Genomic DNA, 23,047 nt, shown 5'->3' with positions numbered 1-23,047 from the left:
CAACACTTATAGTAGTGGTTTATTATTCTTATACTAACGGATCTCGTGAAGGTTTTGTTGAGTTTTGTGTGATTGAAGTTTTCAAGTTTTGGGTTATCTTACGATGGATGAAGGAAGGATGTAAGAGCCTAAGCTTGGGGATTCCCCAGCATCCCAAGCTACTATCCAAGAATGAGCAACCAACTAAGCTTGGGGATGCCCCCGAGTGGCATGCCCGCTTTATTCCAACAACTATTGGTATTTTACTCGAGACTATATTTTTATTCGTCACATGATATGTGTTTTACTTGGAGGTCTTGTATGATGTGTCTTTGCTTGTTTTATTTTGTGTTTTAAGTCATCAATCCTTGCTGGACACACCTATTTGAGAGAGCTAAAATTATATCATGACTTGTTAGAATTCCTCTCTATGCTTCACCTAAATCTTTTATGAGCTAGGACTTGCTCTAGTGCTTCACTTATATCTTTTTGAGCACGGTGTGCTTAGTATTTTTGAAGAAATGCTCTCTTGCTTCACTTAGATTTATTTGAGAGTGAGTAAAATTTTGAAGAAATTCTCTCTTGCTTCACTTAAATTATTTTGAGAGAAAGAAATATTATGCTCATGATCTTCACTTATATTTGTTTGAGCTTATGAAAAGCAATGCTACGTCTTGAGCTTGTGTTGGTTTTCCCCGAAGAGGAAGGGATGATGCAGCAGAGTAGCGTAAGTATTTCCCTCAGTTATTGAGAACCAAGGTATCAATCCAGTAGGAGGCCACGCTCAAGTCCCTCGTACCTGCACAAAATGATAGCTACTCGCAACCAACGCGATTAGGGGTTGTCAATCCCTTCACGGTCACTTACGAGAGTGAAATCTGATAGATATAATATTTTTGGTATAAAGATGCAAAGTAAAAACTAAAGGCAAAGTAAAAAAGCAAAGCAAGATTAAAGTGATGGAGATTGATATGATGAGAATAGACCCGGGGGCCATAGATTTCACTAGTGGCTTCTCTCAAGAGCATGAGTATTCTACGGTGGGTGAACAAATTACTGTTGAGCAATTGACAGAATTGAGCATAGTTATGCGAATATCTAGGCATGATCATGTATATAGGCATCATGTCCGTGACAAGTAGACCGAAATGATTCTGCATCTACTACTATTACTCCACTCATCGACCGCTATCGAGCATGCATCTAGAGTATTAAGTTAAAACAGAGTAATGCCTTAAGCAAGATGACATGATGTAGAGAGATAAATTCATGCAATATTAAATAAACCCCATCTTGTTATTCTCGATGGCAACGATACAATACGTGCCTTGTTGCCCCTTCTGTCACTGGGAAAGGACACCGCAAGATCGAACCCAAAGCTAAGCACTTCTCCCATGGCAAGAACTACCAATCTAGTTGGCCAAACCAAACGGATAATTCGAAGAGACTTGCAAAGATAACCAATCATACATAAAAGAATTCAGAGAAGATTCAAATATTATTCATAGATAGACTTGATCATAAACCCACAATTCATCGGTCTCAACAAACACACCGTAAAAAGAAGATTACATCGAATAGATCTCCACAAGAGAAGGGGAGAACTTTGTATTGAGATTCAAAGAGAGAGAAGAAGCCATCTAGCTACTAACTATGGACCCGAAGGTCTGAGTTAAACTACTCACACTTCATCGGAGGGGCTAGGATGATGTAGAAGCCCTCCGTGATGACGGCCCTCTTCCGGCGGAGCTCCGGAACAGGCCCCAAGATGGGATCTCGTGGATACAAAAAGTTACGGCGGTGGAATTAGGTTTTTGGCTCCTATTCTGATCGTTTGGGGGTACGTAGGTATATATAGGAGGAAGGAGTACGTTGGTGGAGCACCGAGGGGCCCACGAGGCAGGGGCGCGCTCTAGGGGGGCGCACCCCCACCCTCGTGACCTCCTCTTTGACTCCTTGGAGTAGGGTCCAAGTCTCCTGGATCACGTTCGGTGAGAAAATCACGTTCCCGAAGATTTTATTCCGTTTGGACTCCGTTTGATATTATGTTTCTCCGAAACACTGAAATAGGCAAAAAAAACAGCAATTCTAGGCTGGGCCTCCAGTTAATAGGTTAGTCCCAAAAATAATATAAAAGTGGAAAATAAAGCCCAATATAGTCCAAAACAGTAGATAATATAGCATGGAGCAATCAAAAATTATAGATACGTTGGAGACATATCAAGCAACACATGAAAATTAGTCCCAAAGTGATAGATATCCAAGAAGGATAAAAAAGAAAAATGTCATGAAGATCATTGGACAAAATAAACTTGATTCTTAGTAATAGTTTTGAGATATGATGATGTGATATGTGAGTCATCTTGATGAGTAATTATGCTTTAGTAGGAATATCGGTGTTAAGGTTTGTGATTCCTTATGCATGCACGAAAGTCAATAATCATGCAGTGAAATTATATCCTACTTGTGGTGTATTATTCGGTGTTAATTATGCTTAATGCTTGCTTATGAGATTATTCGTCTCTTGGTTGGCCGCTTCCCAATCTTTTGCTAGCCTTCATTTTGCACTAAGTATGATCACTACTTGTGCACAAAATCCTTTAAACCAGTTTTGCCACATGAGTCCACTATATCTACCTATATGCAGTATTCTTTTGTTGTTCTAAGCAAATTTGCATATGCCATCTCTAATTTTCAAAATAAACTTCTCTTTTGTGTGTTTGTTTCGCTCACGGAGCGGTGAGGGGTGGCTAATATTTTCCATGCTAGATGTGTTATTCTCAAGATGAGTGTTTATTCACTTGTCATTGCATGAGAGTAAGGCAAAGGTATTACGGATGCCCAGTCCCGAAATGCAAAAAACAAATGAATTTACTTTATGTTGTCAAATAATAAATTCCTTGGAAAGTGTTGGTATGGAGGGCACCCGTGGATATAGTTAGCCATGGAAATTGAAAGTTATGGTGGAAAAAATAATGAACTTTATTTTCTATTTGGGAATCGCCTATGATATATCTATGCATGGAAAGTATTGGGAAGTCTAAATCGTTTTCGTTGGTGGGATGGATACACCTCTCAAAATGTTTTTATCTCTAAGTTTTTCACTTTGAGCTTTGGCACCTCTACAAATCCATACTTCCCTCTGCAAAGGGCCTTTCTTTTACATTATGCAATTTTTATTTTGAGTCTCCATCTTCTCTTATAAAAGCACCAACTAGGAGGCAATATGATCGTACTTAAGTATTGGGTGTAGCTAATATTCGAGTGTGTTTCATGAATGGATCAATGTTTGAGCATGATGGGCTAGGGATAGCTTATTTTAGCATTGATATTTTGAAAGACATGGTTGCTTGTTGATATGCTTGAGTATCTAAATTATTATGTCAAAACTAGACTATTGCTTTGAATCACATAAAAGTCCAATTGTCCATGCTATAAAGAAAAGAATATGATATGACATGTTAAACGGCACTCCACATCAAAAATTCTATTTTTTATCACTTACCTACTCAAGGACGAGTAGGAGTTAAGCTTGGGGATGCTGATACATCTAATGTATCTATAATTTTTTATTGTTTCATGCTGTTTTATTATCAATCTTGGATGTTTTATAATCATTTTATAGTCATTTTATATCATTTTTTGGTACTAACCTATTGACATAGTGCTAAGTGCTAGTTGCTGTTTTTTCCATGTTTTTTACATCGCAGAAAATCAATATCAAACGGAGTCCAAATGCCAAGAAACTTTACGGAGATTTTTTATGGACCAGAAGGAAGATATTGGGCCCTGGTTGCACCTGGGGGGTCCCGAGGAGGGGACAACCCACCAGGGCGCACCTGGGCCTCCTTGTGCCCACCTCGGGTGCCCCCGGGACCGCCTCTTTGCTCTATAAATACCCAAATATTCCCAAAACCCTAGGAAGTTGATGGAATATTCATCCACCCGCTATAGAGTCCAGAACCACCAGATCCAATCTAGACACCATCTCGGATGGGGTTCACCACTTCCATTAGTGCCTCTCCGATGGTGCGTGAGAAGTTCTTTGTAGACCTTCGGGTCCCTAGTTAGTAGCTAGATGGCTTCATCTCTCTCTCTCTTGATTCTCAATATAATGGTCTCTTGGAGATCCATATGATGTAACTCTTTTGCAGTGTGTTTGTTGGGATCGATGAACTTTGAGTTTATGATTAGATCTATCTTTTTATATCCATGAAAGTATTTGAGTTTCTTTGATCTCTTTTATGCATGATATCTTAATAGACTCGTATTTCTTCTCTGATATTTGAGTTTTGTCTGGCCAACTTAATCTATTTATCTTGCATAAGTAAAAGTGCATAAGTAAAGGGCTCGGGTAAGAGATAACCGAGGCACGCGGAGACGATGATGTATCCCCAAGTTCACACCCTTACGGATGATAATCTCCGTATGGAGTGGTGTGGAGGCACAATGCTCCCCAAGAAGCCACTAGGGGCACCGTAATCTCCTCATGCCCTCGCACAATGCAAGATGTCGTGATTCCACTAAGGGACCCTTGAGAGCGGTCACCGAACCCATACAAACGGCAACCCTTGGGGCGGTCGCCAAACCCGTACACTTTGGCAACCCTTGGGGCGGTCACCGGAACCTGTAAAAATTGCTCAGGGCGATTTCCACAACCTAATTGGAGACCTCGGCGATTGCTCGGAGCTTTACACCACAATGATTGAGCTCCGAGGCACCACAACCGTCTAGGGCGCCCAAGAATCCAAGAGGAACAAGCTCTAGGGTACCAAGCACCCAAGAGTAATAAGCTTCTCAACGTTCAACTCCACATATCACAGTGGAGAACTCAAATTGATGCACCAAAACAATGGCAAGGGCACATGGAGTGCCCTAGTCCCTCACTCTCAAATCCCACCAAAGCAACGAAAGTTATGGAGGAATATGAGAGGAAGAACAAGAAGGAGAACGCCAAGAACTCCAAGATTTAGATCCAAGGGGTTCCCCTCACAAAGAGGAGAAAGTGATTGATGGAAATGTGGATCTAGATCTCCTCTGTCTTTTCCCTCAAGAACTAGCAAGAATCATTGGAGGGATTGAGAAATAGCAAGCTCTAAGAAGGTCAACAATGGGGGAAGAACACGAACTCAAAGGATTAGATGCAATGGGGAAGAAGTCCCCCTTTTATAGGCCTCTCCAAATCCAACCGTTATGCACACAACCCATGCACAAGCGGTAGTACCGCTCGGGCGAGCGATACTTCCGCTGGCACGGTATTTTCAGCCGTAATGAGCAACTAAGAAAAACAAGGAGGCAGTACTACTGCATGGGGCGGTACTACCGCCCACTACTGCCGCTCTACTTTCACGCAGAGGAAAACCAAATCCAGAAGCTAAAATATAAGCGGAGGTTCCCGCGGTAGTAGAGGGCCAGAAGTACCGTCCAAGCGGTACTACCGCGCTCTACTACCCTGAGAGGAAAAAGAATCCAGAAGCTTAAGAATAAGCGGAAGTGCCCCGCGGGACCGGAGCCGCGGAAGTACCGCGCAAGCGGTACTACCGCTAGAGTGTAACAAAAGGCCTAAGAAAAACATATGGAAGCAGGAAAGCCTGAACTGCCATAACTTCTGCAAATGAGCACCGAATTGAGAAAACTCAAGCTTGTTGGATAGATGACGACGAGTACTATCCAAACAGCTTATGGTTATAGTGAGAAGAGGTAGTAGAAAAATTCCAATGATATAGAGATGTGAAACCTCTATGAAGGAAGAACTGGAAAAAACCCCAACATCTAAAACATCATAGAAGAAGCATGTGAACTCCGTTTTCAATGAACTCGAGCTTGTCATGAAGATGAACATAAGCTCCAAATGTCACAAGGAGAAGAACCAAACAAGAACCAAGAATGATGATGCAAGGATGCAATGGTTTGAGCTCTCTATGAACGATACGATCAAGCTACTGACTCGAGAGCTCCCCTTGATAGTACGACAACCGATCATATAACCCGGTCTCTGAACTACCACCATGAGACCGATAAAATAGAAAACCTATCAAGGGAAAACCTTTGCCTTGCACATACTCCACTTGAGCTGGATGATGACGATCTTGACTTCCTCAAGTTGGACCACCTATCTTGATTGCGTTGGCTCGGTGAAGACTAGTTGATTGCTCCACCATACTCCACTATGAGTGAGCCACTCTTTGGAACATCTGCACAAGTCCATTTTCACCACAATGGATGGAAAGCTTCAAGCATGATCACTTCGAGATGCTCCATTTGAACTTGCACACCGCAATCTTGATGACGATCACCACTTGATGTCATCCTCCATGGGTTGTATGAGATCTTCCTCTTAACGCAAGTCCATGGAAACATACCTAGCCCCACAAAGAACTCTCACGTAGACCATGGGTTAATACACAACGCATAATGGACAATGCTTACCATACCATGGGATCACTTGATCCCTTTCAGTACATCTTCTGCGCTTTGCGTGTTGATCAACTAGATTCACACTTTAACTTAGTCTTGATCAACCTTGTATCATGTCTTCTACATGACCATCTTTGGATAATTCCTTGAATAACACCTTGGTCATCTCATAAACTCCTTGAACCCAACACATGGACTTCAAGAAAATCCTATGGACAAAGCCTTCAAATATAACTCAAGGCAACCATTAGTCCATATAGATTGTCATTGATTACCAAAATCAAACATGGGGGCACTAGATGTTCTTTCATAGTTGTTGGTGAAGGCAAAATAAATGATTTGTAAGGTTGGTAGGTGGCAGTTGACAGTTTCCTAGGATGAAGGAGGGGTTTGAGGTTTTGTTGGCAATGTCTAGGGAGTAGTAATGGTGAAACTAAAGAACCTAAGGAAAGTCTGCAGATTAGAGAAGTTTAAAATCAACTTTAATCAATAGGCAATTATTTCAAATAAAAAAGTTTTTGATGTCTGGATCACCACATTTTTCTTAGTTTCGCAAACATTTTTCCAAGCAATGAGGCACGGGACACCAATGCAAGTTTCTTCCGCTATTCGGAAAAGGCTCTGTGAATCACGTTAATGTCTTATAACACTTTTTTGTGAGTATGAAGACGACATAAAATAAACAGCGAGTGAATCAAGGACGGAGGAAAGAAAGTATGTCTACCCCTGTCAGACAACAAACTAGATACCCAATGATGCAGCTTGAAGCTACGTTGGTATTTTCCCAAAGAGGAAGGGATGATGCAGCAACAACGGCGGTAGGTATTTCCCTCAGATATGAAACCAAGGTTATCGAACCAGTAGGAGAACCAAGCAACACAATGTAAACAACACCTACACACAAATAATAAATACTCGCAACCTGACGTGTAAAGGGGTTGTCACTCCTTTTCGGGTAACGGTGCCACAAATTGGCAAATGGACGTGAATAAAATGTAGTAGATTGATAGATCGAATGCCAAATAAAATAAATAAGAATAAAATGCAGCAAGGTATTTTTGTATTTTTAGTTTAATAGATCTGAAAATAAAAGCAAAGAAAAATAGATCACAAAGGCAAATAATATGAGAAAGAGACCCAGGGCACGTAGGTTTCACTAGTGGCTTCTCTCGAGAAAAATAGCAAACAATGAGCGAACAAATTACTGTTGGGCAATTGATAGAACTTCAAATAATCATGACGATATCCAGGCAATGATCATTACATAGGGATCATGTCCAAGATTAGTAGACCGACTCCTGCCTGCATCTACTACTATTACTCCACACATCGACCGCTATCCAGCATGCATCTAGTGTATTAAGTTCATGGAGAAATGGAGTAATGCAATAAGAACGATGATATGATGTAGACAATATCTATCTATGTAGAGATAGACCCCATTGTTTTATCCTTAGTAGCAATGATACATACGTGTCGGTTCCCCTTCTGTCACTGGGATCAAGCGCCGTAAGATCAAACCCACTACAAAGCACCTCTTCCCATTGCAAGATAAATATATCAAGTTGGCCAAATAAAACCCAAATATCAGAGAACAAGTATGAGGCTATAAGCAATCATGCATAAAATAAATCAAAGAAACTCAAATACTTTCATGGATATAAAAAGATAGATCTGATCATAAACTCAAAGTTCATCGATCCCAACAAACACACCACAAAAAGAGTTACATCATATGGATCTCCAGGAGACCATTGTATTGAGAATTCAGCGAGAGAGAGGAAGTCATCTAGCTACTAACTACGGACCCGAAGGTCTACAAAGAACTACTCACGCATCATCGGAGAGGCACCAATGGAGGTGGTGAACCCTATCCGAGATGGTGTCTAGATTGGATCTGGTGGTTCTGAACCCTGCGACGGCTGGAATTGATTTTCGTTGACTCCCCTAGGGTTTCTGGATTATTGGGGGTATTTATAGAGCAAATAGGCGGTCCGGGGCACCCGAGGTGGGCACAACCCACCAGGGCGCGCCTGGGCCTCCTGGCGTGCCCTGGTGGGTTGTGCTCTCCTCGGAGCACCCCCCAGATGCAGCCTTGGCCCATTAGGTGTCTTCTGGTCCAAAAAAATCTCCGTAAAGTTTCGCTGCATTTGGACTCCGTTTGGTATTGATTTCCTGCGGTGTAAAAAACATGCAGAAAACATCAACTGGCACTTGACATTATGTCAATAGGTTAGTACCAAAATGATATAAAATGACTATAAAATGATTATAAAGCATCCAAGATTGATAATATAACAACATGGAACAATTAAAAATTATAGATACGTTGGAGCCGTATCACCCAACAGGTAAGATATCTGAAAACTTTCGAGATAATGGGCTGGAAGACAGGCGGAGGTAACTTTTGGTGAGAGTGGAGGAGGCCTAAGTAAGTTTGTCATAAGGAAGAGACGGAGTAGCTGGGGATGTTTGAAATCACATGAGCAGTGTCGTGGTTAGAGTGGAGAAGGATGAAGGTAGTTTTACGGAAATTGATCGCAAGACTGGTAGCTAAGGCGAAACTATCAAATATTCTTTAAGGCGAGCGACAACATCAGTAGAGGCGTGCGTGATGATAGGTTTCACCCGCATATTGAAGAACTGTGTGGGGGATATCTGGGTAGATGGGGTGGTGGAGGATTTTAACATCGTAGGCGTCTAGGATCATGTGAAGAAGGTCAACGACGATGATGAAGAGGTAGGGAGATAGGGGTCACCTTGGTGAAGGCCATTTTTATAGTTGATCCATGATCTAGGGAGACCATTTAGTAGGACTACTGTTTTGGCAAAGGAAAGCATGTTTTTTATCCAAGAACACTAAGAGTTCAGGAAGTCTTTATGGGCTAGGATGCTGAGAAGGGAGTCCCAAGAACTCGAGCCGAAGCTTTTTTTAAAACCCATCTTAAGGACCATAGTAGGAGCTTTACATGACTGACAACAACTAAGGAGGTTAGCTGCGGAAATGAAGTTTTCAACAATATTTCCACCGTTAATTAGTGAATCCCGTTTGATTGCCATGCACGAGGAGGGGGCACTACGATTCCGGTCTATTGCAACAAAAATTATTGCTACAACTATCTTTTGTTGCAATAAAATGTTATATTACCAAAAAATTCCAGTTTGTGGTAATAGGATCTACATATTGCCACAATTTTGTTTCATTGCGCTAAGTACTCATTTTGTTGCAATAGAAGCCATGTATTGCCACAAGCTGCATCGCCGTTGCAATATGATGGTGCTATTGCGACAGTTCCGTCCCGGTGCGTGAATGTGTCATCTTGTTGCAATAAAGGCTAGGTATTGCAACAAAGTACATCTTTGTGGTTACATTTAGACATATATTGCAACAATTCTGCCTTGTGGCGCTACTCATAGATACTGTTGCAAAAAATATGGCTTCATATTGCAACAAAGCATGTATTGGTTGTAAAATAGGGTGGCTTTTGCCTCATCTTCGTTGCGTTGCAATAACTATTACATATTGCGACAAATTGAGCATCCATGATAATATGTACAACATAATGCAACAATCCTCTAGTGTTGCCAAAAAGGAGCAGGATATTGCAACGATATTCTCTATAGTTAATTATACTTTAATTAGTTGAAAAGTTAATTCCACAATTATAGGGAGGATAAGCTGCCTACACGCTCAGATTAATAAAATTTCCCAAGGTCAAAGGAGTCCAAATGTGGCCGTCCGCGTGAGTCGACGACGGCTTTACGAAGAACACGGGATGCACCGATGGAGAGGCCAACAACAACGACGACGGAGACGAGATCTGTAGCAGCGTCGATGAATCTGCTACTAGCAATTGACGTTCGTGTATCACGAGAAGACGAAAAGATGTTTGTGTATCATGCGGCCAGAGATGGAGCACACATGCACGCCCATCGGCACTGATCTAAGGTACCTTCGCTGATTCATGTGCATGCATACATGTATGATGAGACCGCGTGCACCTGTTTGACTAATTACTTTATATCTCAAGCATGATTGACCTACACAGCTGATCTGAATCGTATTATACGCGCCGTGCAAGCCGGCACCTGGCAGGGCGTTGCTTCCTAGTAGATCAGGTTCTCGCCCGGATCGGCTACACCTACAAGGCTACAAGACACAAGGGACTTCGTCGGCAATTCTGATAACGCCACACTGCAATCATAGGATGGTTTGTATCACGCATCATAGAATGATGCTCTAATGTGATGCACGTATATTTACATTTTGAGTCTTTGTATTTCTGCAGTGGAACAATATCAGTATTTGAAGCAACTATACTACTTTTTTGACTTTAAATAATCATGCTACTATTTCATGTAGTATACTCTTTTCATTAATTATACAGTACCTTTTTTTAGAACTTGATACAGTAGCTTTTTTAGTGAACAATACTAGTATTACATGCTCATTTGTACATCAGTCTTATCTATAGTAGTTTTACATACTCCTTTGTAAACCAAGTGGCAAGTGGTGTATATACTTCCTCCCGATCCATGTTATGTGGTATATATTGTCGGTCTGGTATGCACATTGTGATATATACTTTCTCCATCGCAAAAAAAATAGTATATACTACATGGCAAAAACGTGATATATACTCGGTCACTACGAAGTGGTATAAGAAGATCTTACTTTTTTGGCATTAACTGAAAGCCCAGACACTCTGTTAAAATGAGTCATGATACTAGTAAGCTCTTGGATAGAATTCAGATCACCACCGCTGAAAAAAAAAGATCATCTGCAAAGCACAGATGGTTGAGTCTGAGCCTCAACCAGCCTTTGTGAAAAAACTAGATTGCAGCTGATTTTTATGCACTCTATCACGAAAAACAATCCGACACATACTTTAGTTACTCCATCTCTAAAATGTGGTATATACTCCATCACTTTTGTTCTGGGTACATATACTCCATCTCTAAAATGTGGTACATACTCAATCGCAAAATATTGAATATACTCTGTTTGGAAAAAGTTGTGGATATCCAGTCACAAAAAAATGGTTTATACTCCATGAAAAAAAGTGAGGTGTACTTCTTTCAGTTTTTGGCGAACACCCCAGTATATATGCCTATTATGAAACCAACCAACCAGTATATACTCTACCCCCGCCCAAAAAAAGCAGTATATGCTTATAAAAAAAGGCAGTACACGCTCATTTATATAAAAGTAGTATATACTCAATAATACCAGTAGTACCTCTTTTGTTCAGAAGCAATTAATAACTCATTCCAAATGAAAAAAACCCAGTATATGCATATTATGAAACCAATCAGTATATACTGTACACACAAAAGAGAAACAATGTATACTCACTAAAAAAGGACGGTACACTCGTTCGGATAAAAGTACTATATACTCAACAAAAAACAGTACATATCCCTTTTCTTCTTCTTGCATGGATTCTTTTTTTTTGTCCAACGGTGCATGCACATGGACGGATTAGCCATCTGGTATTGAATCCCTTAATTTTAGGAGCAATCAGACACATGCATGTGTGTGGTCGTTGCATGCATCGGTTCTGTTTTATCATCTCTTGCGGTTAGGAGATGGGAGTATGTATTCTTGAGAGTACAAAAGAGGAGTCTTTATATATACTAGTAAGTGTGCACGTGCAACGCATGTATTATAATTAATAATAATAATCTATTTTAAATTTTATTAGTGGGCTTTTTTTTACCGAGCCATTGAAATATGTCTCATGCCCAACAATGAAAGCGCGCGTGTAATACACGATCCACAGATATGTCTTCATGAAAAAAATCATGATCACATAAATTTATTATAATTTTTTACATATTTTTTTAAAAACAACAACTAAACAACATTATGTACTACGCCCTCTGTAAACTAAACTGAAACATGTTTTATATTAACGTACAGAAGTAATATTTATCTTTGGGATCCTCCTCCGTCTTCATGTATTTTTAGAGGGATTATAAAATATTGGATTGTTTTTAGAGAGATAAAAATAGTTAATTGAGTCGCAATTGAAAAAATGACAAATATATTCATGTATTAAAATTTAGAAAACATAAATCCAAATAAAAAGGTGATTTTTAAAAAAAATAAACATGCTAATATCACTCAACTTAGTCAAAGTCAACTGAAATCTAACTACACCTTTACAAATACTTCAATTTTGGATATGATTCATTCGTTGCCTACCTAGCAGCTAGCTTGGTTTCCGATTCAAGAACGCAATTGCTAATTAGCCGGTAAAAAAAACTCAGCCGAGCGCTGGGCATCAGACGAACGGCTGGGCTGGATTGATTGGACTTTTGGTAATTTTCTGGCCCATATCAATGGACAGGGAGCCGGTTCCTCAGTTAAGCCCCTCAGACCGTCACCTACCTTCCCACCGCTTCATGTAAAAAAATAAAAAAAAATCCCACCGCCCCTGACATTTCTCCCCGTCGTTCCCCATTCTTCCTTGGTCGCCAGCTCCCTCTCCCCACTAGCAAGTGAAACAGGATTCAGCCGCTCATAACTACTCATACAGGAAATCAAGATCACTGGGTAGCATACTAAGTATTCTCACAGTAATTTTTCACCAATTAACCCATGTCCATGCAACGATTCACAGGGTCATATGCAGATCAAAGCAAAACAGTACAGAGTTTCAGAGATTTACAACTAGAAAAGATCTTCTGCGTGAAAGGCTTGAGGTCTTGTGCGTGATCTTTTAAGAAGAGAAGCAGAAGAGGATCCTTGGGGAAGATCGGCAGCGTGTTGGAGAGGAGCAGCGGCGGTCAGGGGCGGCAGGAAGGGGCCCCGAGGATTCAAGCTTCCCCGCCGTGAAGCGCGCCGTCAGTGAGGAGAGGCCGCCGCCGCCAGCCTCCTGAAACCCTCTTCTCACCTCCCTCTTCGTTCGATCCGATCTCTCCCCTTTCTCTTTTCTTGGTTCGATCTGGTGTCTCCCCTGTCTGTCTGTTCTGGCTTCGATCTTTTTTTTTGTTCAGGGGCGAGAGAAAGGAAGTCGCCCCCTTCCTTCGATCCCCTCCTCTGGTTTGTGGTTCAGCCGCGCGTGGGATCAGACGACCCGTCTGGTGGGTCGCGCCACTGCACGATCGCCCGGGTGACCAGACAGGCAGACACGCTGTCTGGTGCAGCGCGTGACCTCTTCTGCCGTATATTACTTTTTTTAAGGTCGGATAGCGTATATTACTGAAATATGTCCATGCAAAAAAATAAAATTACTGAAATATGTGATTAACGTGGCCTTCTTTTTTTGTTTGAAAGAAGATAGTAATTCTATTAACCAAACTTTGATTATCTGCAACTTTTAAACCACAAATCCAAATGATCTCATTGTTTTTGCATTTTTTAAATTAGACTGATATTTATATAGTAATTTGGTTGCATTATTTTGCCTACTTAAGTAGTGTAGGTAGCATATGTCGGCCAACAATCGGCACGTATCAACGTCCTACACCACCCATGTGATCACTAACTTCGCCTTCGATGATCGGGTCGCCCTCGACGACCGGGTGCACTCCGGTCACGGCTCCATCGAAAGCTTCCAAGACCGTGCGCTCCATTCCCGAGCTCTCCGTCCTCCGACAGGCGTGCCTGGTACGCCTCCTCCTCTTCCTCCGCCTTGCGCCGCTCTTCCTCCTCGCTTTCATGGAGGGATGTGAAGCAGAAGAGGTTGAGGACTAACATGTATTTTGCGATTTTCATCCTAATGCAATAATTATTGGGCATCACTGAGGAGTAACGACAATAGAGGCATAAAGAGATAGCGGAAACTAGGCACCGTGAAATATTTTAAGAGATTTATTTATGTCGTCGATGTGTGCATGAGGGATGATTTTTTTCCTCCCGTTACAACGCACGGGCATGTTTGCTAGTGAATACATAAAGAAGAGACAAGGTGTTGGCCTTATCTGAATACATTTATTTTAACAAATGTGTGATATGCCAATAAGTAACTCTCAAAACTAAATTTGTTTGGTTGATAATTTACATAGTTGAATCTCTATTATTTTCGTTAAAACAAGAGCAACATGATTATGTTGGACCTACTGTGGCATGGAGGACCCTCCCGAGTCGCCCTCGCAGGCGACGGGAGAGATCGCTAGCCAAGAGATGATTATGTCCGGTAAAAATGAAAGATGATGAGATCACCCCATCTAAAGATCGAGACTGACATAGATCGAATGTCTCATCTACCCATCCGCTCAGTACTTATGTTTTGAGACAAGAGTATAACCTAATAGTTTTAAAGTGAGCGGCGCGTGATGTCTCTGTGACATGTAGTTCAGAGCTGGCCAAATTTCTGATGCTTTGACCAACAGTTCACCAAGGCACAAAATTTTGACATATCCAACCTAAGTGTAGATTGATGAAACAACACCTTCCTAATTGGCTACGGGTGGTTGGCGGACCGGGGTTGCGGCGGAGGGGTTGAACCAGCATGGTACATCACCTACCCAGTCCGTCCACTGGTTAACGGTGAAGGCATCCGTGGACGTCGTGTTCCTCCCACTCCTTCTATCTTATTTCGGGTGAAAACTTGATCTTCGGATCGGACGGTAGCGACGTTCGTGGTCGTGCCCTTCCTGGAGGCATCGTCTTGGAGATCTCGGTCTGGCATGTCCGTCGCACATCTTCCAAGATGATCGCTCCTCATGCTGGTGGTCTCCGTCGGCTCTAAGCAGATCCTTTTTTGCACATCTTATAGGTGCTTGCTAGTCGTTGAGGTTGTGTGTCGGTGCCCGGCATTCGTGTATCTTGCTTTGGGTGTGTGTGGTATCCATTTGTATCGGTTGCTTCGATGTATGTGATGGTTGTTTTACAATATAAACAGGGAAACTCTTTTTCTTTCGTTAACTGGCTTTCTTAAATGACGACGACTATACAAATATCAACGACGAGAACGTTACAGGAGAGGGCGTCGAATCACCCCTTCACAATTCTCGGATTTGGTGTCTTTTTTCACCACGATATAACTTCTTACTAATAAATATTAGTATTCCCTCCATCTCGAAATATATTTACAATCTAGAAAATTTCCTCCAAAAATAATTACTTTTTTAAAACAAAAAAATTACTTTCCCACCACCTAATTTAGGTGTACTGTTGTTTGCGCCAATATTTTTTAACCTCCCGCTAAAAGTCCCAAATTAGTGTCTTTGTTCCCACCAAAAAATTAGCCTCCCGCTAAATACCTTCATAACAACCCACGAATATATAATTGTAGATCAAATCACGGCGTCTTCACGGGCGATTGGATCTGAGCCCTCGTCTCTGTTCATCTGTGCTGCCGGCGTCATGACGGCGTCAACAGAGCGAACCACAGCAGCTGCACAGCGTCAGGTTAGTCCTCCCGATCTCCTCCCTCGCTGAAAAATCCAGTTCCCCTCCTCCCTCTCCTTTGCACCGCCCACCTCCGTCCGGGATCAAACCCCCTCCCCCGCAAGCTCCTCCTCGATGCGCGGCTCTCTCGATCCCGATCCATTCAGAGGGGCTGCCCCTTCTCTCCTCGCTCGCCGCTTGGTCGTAGAAAAGAAGTCCGAGCAGGGGACATGGCCGCCGCCGGTGGCATTTTCCCATCGCGCCTCAATTTGGCCGCCTCGGCGGAGGCACTCGCGGCCTGGAGGGTCGGCGGAGCGCCTCACCTTGGCCTGGAGGCTGGCCGCCATGGAGCTCGCCTCGGCCTAGAACTGGGGCTCGACGGGGCCTCCCGGCCCGGTTCATCACCGCAGCCGTCTCGGTTGTGCACGCCGGCGTCGTGACGTGGTGGGCAGGCGCTGGTTGCTGCATCACCCGACCCCAGCGTGCTTGCAGGCCTCTCCAGCATCTCTGCTCCTGGTTCGCTCTGTTTCCTCGTGGAGGCCAAAGGGGGTCGTGACCCCCCCTCCAAAACTGTATTTTGTTACTAATTACTAAGTGTTTTGGTGCAGCCCATCCGTGGATCATCTCTTGCCAATTTAATTATTATCTACATTGGTTTTTGAGCATTAGATCCATTAACTGAAAGGTATAGACGTACTCTGTATGTACAAACCCTGTGTTGTTAAGATGACATATCGACGACTGCTGATGAGATGACTGCCATATGTTCGATTACCTTGTAAATTCATGTCATTCGTATATGTTTTTATGCATATTTTTCTGCCAGTTTAAAAATTGCCCCCCCCCTCCCCCGCCCTATAGCTTGTCACGGTACGCCACTGGCTGTTTGAGCACCACTATGTAGATATTAGATGATATATGTGCGTCAACAGAGCAGAGGATTCAGGTTTAGTCATCCTCTGGATTGCATTTGATTCAGATTACTATAAGATGATTTTTAATAGATATTTGGTCTTACACGAGTCACATTGGAAATGTTTTTTCCTATTGATTCAGAGTAGTATTTTCATGAACAACCTATCACTGATACATCGCCTTTCATGTCATTGACATATGCTTAATACTTCTGAATAACGTACGTCAAGAGAACCTAGGATTCAGGTTTAGTGCATCCTCTGCATGTTATTCAAGCCACTATAATATGAGTTTTTAATAGATATTTTGTTTTTATTGCTTTCTTATATCGTGTTGCACCTTTTCTAGTTGGAATAATCAACATACATTTATACTTTTAATAGATGTATTGTGCTTCTTCTTAAATTGACTCAAAATTTTATGTCTGGTTTACCTACACAAGGGCACAATGATGAATTTTACGGAGGATGCTCCTGGTACACAACATCCTTACTTCATAATCACCTATCTGAATGGTGCAGAACATCAATGCTTTGTTAATGCTAAGTCCCATGATTGTTTTTGTGTGCAGTAAAGAAAGGCTCTGTTCTCTTAACAAGGATGGAAAGTATAACGGCATACAAAAACCAACATGGACAAACCAGATCTGGTAAATTGTTTAGCATTTGCTATAATGCATAAAATCTTGGTGTGGGTTAAATAGCTAAACCTTCAAGACTGCTAAATCTTTTACAGGAACTCCAGAACAATCTGACACTCCAGTGTCTGCTAATGACATGTGTTCCCTTGCTGAATGGCCATCCCATGCTCGCCGCAACCGTGCGCTACTACAGGATGGTACTTGCTTTCATTTACATTTGTGTCATCATTTCTTACAATCTAATACCGAGTAATACAATTTTTCTTGTATGATTTGGGCTGTAGAAGCTGGTGGACAGAAGAAGAAAGGGCGAGGTGTTCTAAAAGGTTTTAAAGCATCTAAGAAGCGTTTTGCCAATGGATCTGCAAAGCTAAATATTACATTCTCTGAAAAATTGGGTGGTACAGTAGGAATGAACTATCGTTCGTTCAAGGATGACGTGGTAGTCATAATGAAAAGAAAGCTACCACTCATTGGAGTGAGGACATGGTCGGACATTCACCCTACCATTCATCGACTCATTGTTGCAGATATGATAGTGCGTAGAACCTTTTTCACATGTGTTATCTTATTTTACCATCGATAATGCACTGCTTATGTATATTTATTTGTTGTATGCTTTACAGGACAAATGGGACCTGGAAGATACACCAGAAACAGAAGAAAAAGTTCTCAAAATTGCAAAAGAGCAATATAGAGGATGGCGATCAACTCTAAGCTCCACTTACAAGGCATACAAAACAGATACAGCTAGATTGGCTAATCTGTCGGAAGATTTGCAACCAGAAGAGTGGGAATGGATGATTGAGTACTTTGGCACTGATTCAAAATTTCAGGTTATCTCTAAGATCATAGTTTGTCTATTATGTGTTAAGATGAAATGGCTAGTCTCACTGGTTATATTTGGTTTCAATGAATTGATAGGATCGCAGCCAAACGAACACTGATAACCGTAAGAAACAGAAGACAAAACACATAATCGGATCAAAATCTTACTCGCAAGTTAGTTTTGAGAAGGTATGAGTCCAACTAAATATGTATGCCTCACTGCTAAATATGGTGTCATGTTTCAAGCATCTCATTGGTATATTACTTGCAGAGAAACTTGGAAACCGGAGAAGAGCCAGATTGTATTGCTCTGTGGGAACTCACCCACACGAACGATGGAACATGGTCTAACACAGATTCCCAGAAAGTTTACATGAGTACACTGACTTTTGGTTATTCTATAGTTAGTCAATGATGTGCATTCGGCATGTTTCGTCATCAGATGCGATTATTCATGCATTGGACCGTGCTATTCTTGTTTCATCTTTTATAGTGTCAATATTGATGCTGCACCTATAATTGTTCCTTCCATTTTTAGGACAAAGTACTTCAAGAGGTTAAAATCAAAGAAACTGAAGGTCCACTTTCAAGTGAGCAGAAAAACAATATTTTCCAGACCGCTTACAAAGACACTCTGGAATGCAAGTCATCGCAGCCTCGTGGGTACGGATACATGGCCAAAACTTCAACTGGTTCTGAAAGGTTTCGTATCTAGATCGAAGAGCAAGCTCGTGCTACAGCAGCCACCCAGGAGCGAAACTCTCAGCTCAGCCAGCAGGTCAATGAATTAGAAGATTAACTACAAGCTGAACGTGCAAACACACAAGAGAGGATTAACTTGGAGCGTGCTGAGAGAGAACAACTTGAGGAGAGGTTAAAAGAAGAGTGTGCTGAAAGGGAAAGATTGTTGCAAGAGGAGCGAACATCAAGACTGGAATTTGAAAAAAACATGATGGCAAAGTTTGTAGTATTGAGCCAACAGATGAGAACCCAACAGGTGATTACAGTCATATGCTTCCGACCTTGTAAGATGTATGTTGCTTACTTGCATTGCTAAAAGTGCACTTCTATTTATAGGTGCCTACGAAGAGGGTTGACAAAGAAAATAGTAATCCAAACTTGCAAAATATTTTTTTACAGAGATCTAGTCCTAATAAGACTCCAGGTTCAAGGCCAACTGCTATTTCTTCAAATGCGCTCATACAAGCTGCAACAAGGCATTCTCGAATGTTTAAAGCAATGGTAAGTCACAACCTTGCTTTCTCTTCATGTTTACCTGCATTTTATACGTCATTGGTCTTCATAATTAGCTAGCTGATTCTTCTCTTTTACCATGTGTGTTGCTGCATCGAGTCACAACTTAAATGAAAAAGGAATATGTGCTAGCTAGGGACATGAACTTAACTGAAACTATACATCTAGTCATAACTTAAATCAATAGTAGAAGCTTTTAGTAGATGTACGATCGGATGATGGCACCATTCTGTATGCACGAGCAGGATGTCATGAGCATGCGCGTGATGCCTTCGCTGATGAGTCCACTGCAATGTCCCATGCAGTATCTCTTGCCGCTGATATGGGGGTCGTGAGGGTCGTTTTTTAAACGGACTCGCAACTCCTGATGGAAGCACTTAATATCAATAAGGTTGACTTGTCAGCCCATGCTGCTGTTATTGAGGATACCAAGTACCCGCTCAAATTATGGTTTTCTTATTATGAAATAAATGTATGCCGTCGGTAACTCTGTTGCTCATGAGCTTGCTAGTCTTGGTAGGATGTTAGAACCTAACAACTATTTGGAATGGGAGGCTGATGTACGAGCCCTTGTGGATGTGCTTTGGGTGATTCAGCCTGGCATTGTTAAGTTAAAAGCAATGTTTTTTCTCAAAAAGAAGCTTTTAGTAGATGTACTTGTGGTTATGCTTCAGATATTTACACTTGTATAATTGTTCTGATCCCTTAGTTACATGCTTGCTAACACAGTATTAGTCCAATTAGTCTGGCGATAGTTTTTAACAATGGGACTGGAATAATTGTATGACGTATGTTATGTTCGACTAATTAACTAGAACTTTTTTTATTTCTTGATTGTAGGATCCAAAGAACTAGCTGGACTGGACTCTAGATCACGGGCAGTTTAGTCTTCGAAGTTAATTAGGATGGCTAAATTACATTTGAGTTTCATTTGATGGATATTTGCTATGAGAATTATGAATTTTGTGAATCTGCATATTATACGTATGGTTTTGAATATTGTAATCGAAATCCTGTATTTTTTTAATGGTTGCAATAGACTATTACCACACGAAACTGCTACGTAGACGATGCATGTGTGCACGACACTAGGACGACGGGCAGTCCAGCCGCTGATATGCGCTGGATAGTATGCATGGACGGCTTGATATGTGCTGTCGTGCACGAGTCGTCCGCACGGCGTCGTGTGTATAGCAGCGCTGATTACCACAACCCACTTTCGGTTGCCACATACTAGCACCAATAAAATATAGTGTTGTGTTATATCTCATTCGCTACGCCTTTCTGTTTTGTTGCACTAGGATGTTGCAATGGAGCACTTTATATTGTTGTAATAGCTTGGCGCCACAAAAAATTTCACGATGCGATAACAGTTTGGCGCCACCAAAGTAAGTTTGTTGAAATAGAGTATCATCACGGAAAGTATAGATTGTCGCAACAATTTCTTGCTACAAAGTTTTTACCTGTTGTGATACCTATTTATCACCATAAAAACAAGTATGTTGCAATTTTCTGTTACGACGATTCGAATATTTGTTGCCATAAGGTAATGCCACAAGCGCAGTGGGTCGTGGCAACATGCCTAATGCCACGAAAACAAGGATTGTTGCCATAGTTTATTGCCACAAGTATAGTGGGTCGTGGCAACATGCCTAATGCCACGAAAACAAGGATTGTTGCCATAGTTTGTTGCCACAATTGACTATTGCCACGAAAGAGTATTGCGCCATGAAATGGCCGTTGTTGGCATAGGTTGTTGCCACAAATGTCTATTGCTACGAGATATCAGTCTCCACAATTCGTTACATGTTGCATTAAAGCTATCTCCATAAATCAAAATGTGGCATCAGGTGAGTGTTGCCACGGGAAAACATGTGGCAACTTCGCGCATGGTTGTTGCAATAGCACACTTTATTACCACAATTCCTTTTTCGTGATAATAACCTATTACCATGTGTCCAGTCGTAACGGCTGCCAACGAATGTCGTTTCGTGGCAACAGGTACTTATCGCCACGAAACAACATGTATTGCAACAAACGGTTTTGTTGCAATAGACCCGAATCCTTGTAGTGGGGGCTGAGGTTTTTTAGTGTGTTAGTGAGAAGCTTGACAATGTCATTTGTGGGGCGTTTTGCAGAGAAATAGGTTTGAAGGCATCATCAACGATTTTGACGACGTCGTTTTTATGGAGGAGATCATGCGGGCCCCATTGAAACGTTCGACGTCCGTGCTTAGGTTGTGGAAGTCCAAGGAAAAAGGGAATGATGATAGTTTTGATTGAGTGCCAAAATTTTCGATAATAGCTAGGGTCGAAAATGTTCGGTCCTGGACTAGCATGATGCATGGTTTATTTCGAGGTGTCTTGGATTTCCTGAATGAAGAAGGGAGCATCTAAGCTTAAAAGTTGAGGGATTTGCTCCATATATAGGTGTTGAAAAATAAAACCATGTGCAATTGTATGAGAGGGATGCCTCCTGTGTTCTATGTATGTTGGGGAAACGATGTCTCCCTTCATCATGTATATAAGCGGGTCTCCCACATTGCAATAAAACTAGTGAATCATTTGAACTCTTCATCTGTCTTTTTACTTTCGCTGTACAATACGTTATCATCACGAAGACTCTATCAAGAGCAATCGGCGACACGAGAAGAAGGAACCGTCGAGTGGCAGTCCTTTGGAACATCAGGCCAGTACACGCGGGAGGCGCTCGGCCACGACGCCGCTCCTCCCGGGGCGGCAACACGACGCCAGTGAGTGAAGGCATCGATCACATCACCACGAGGCGATGGCAACAGCATGCAATGGCACGGTTGACTGCGCAAGGACATGGAGCGGGAACATCATGGATTTGGATTCGGTTGACGTTTATGGTCTTTAGAGTATCTACATAGTTCAAAGAAAGATCACGACGTTGACGTCTCCTGATCTATGTGGATGACTTCCTAATCGTCGCTGCTATAACTTTTTGGGTTGAAACAAGTTTGCTCCGTCGATGCGAGGCCCACAGGCAACATCGAGCTTTGCTCACGACACGTCCTCGGTGTATGCAAGACAAAGATCTCGGCGCCCCTGAGAATTTAGATGCAATTTTCTTTTTCTGTAATAATAAGGATGTGTTTGTAATACTTACTCGTACTTAAAAAAATATATGGACCTGGGTCCTTTTCTTGTTGAAAAGGAAAACAATGTGGCGTGTGGATGTGTTGTGAAGTTATTTTTATTTTTTTTAAATATAAAACGTGAACAATCGGAATACGAACGTGAAACGTGGAAAGGAGCCCGAGACGGCGAGGCCCGAAGCGCCAAATATAGGGGGCGGCCCGGATGTGGGATATCCACCGAGGCGAAACCCCCAAAAGAATCCGGAAAATATAAGCGCACACGCACGCACGCGAGCGAAACAACAAAATACCTATACGGCCGAGCCGAGGCCCATCGTCTCGTCCCCATCCCCTCCCCTCCTCGCCGGAACCCTAAGCAGCAGGGAGGGCGGATCGCCGCGGCGCGGGCGCACGGGCGGCGGCGATGAATCCCCAGCGGAAGCGCATCCCCAAGATCGAGCCCTTCAAGCACCGGGTCGAGGTCGACCCCAAGTTCTTCGACAAGTCGTGGAAGAAGCTCGATGACGCCATCCGCGAGATTTACAACCACAACGCCAGCGGCCTCTCCTTC

The 23,047-nt window shown here is 42.1% G+C and overlaps 1 protein-coding gene and 1 long non-coding RNA gene across 2 annotated transcripts in view; both read left to right on the top strand.

Annotated features, from left to right (window-relative positions):
• Positions 1–17,391: 17,391 nt before the first annotated feature.
• LOC119352225 lies at positions 17,392–17,679 on the top strand. Its single transcript, XR_005170140.1, has 2 exons — positions 17,392–17,488; positions 17,576–17,679. It is a non-coding gene; the product is annotated as an uncharacterized LOC119352225 (long non-coding RNA).
• A 5,072-nt stretch (positions 17,680–22,751) lies between these two features.
• LOC119356880 (cullin-3A-like) overlaps positions 22,752–23,047 on the top strand; it is a 5,662-nt gene continuing 5,366 nt past the window's right edge. Inside the window, exon 1 of the mRNA XM_037623873.1 lies at positions 22,752–23,047. This exon is cut by the window's right edge and continues 4 nt beyond it. Within this exon, the coding sequence (XP_037479770.1) occupies positions 22,901–23,047 (147 nt within the window). The 5' untranslated portion in view covers positions 22,752–22,900.

The sequence above is a fragment of the Triticum dicoccoides genome, chromosome 2A (genome assembly GCF_002162155.2).
Source record: "Triticum dicoccoides isolate Atlit2015 ecotype Zavitan chromosome 2A, WEW_v2.0, whole genome shotgun sequence".
Classification (NCBI taxonomy): domain Eukaryota; kingdom Viridiplantae; phylum Streptophyta; class Magnoliopsida; order Poales; family Poaceae; genus Triticum; species Triticum dicoccoides.
The sequence above is the reverse complement of the archived record's forward strand: the minus strand, read 5'-3'. Positions and strand labels throughout refer to the sequence as shown.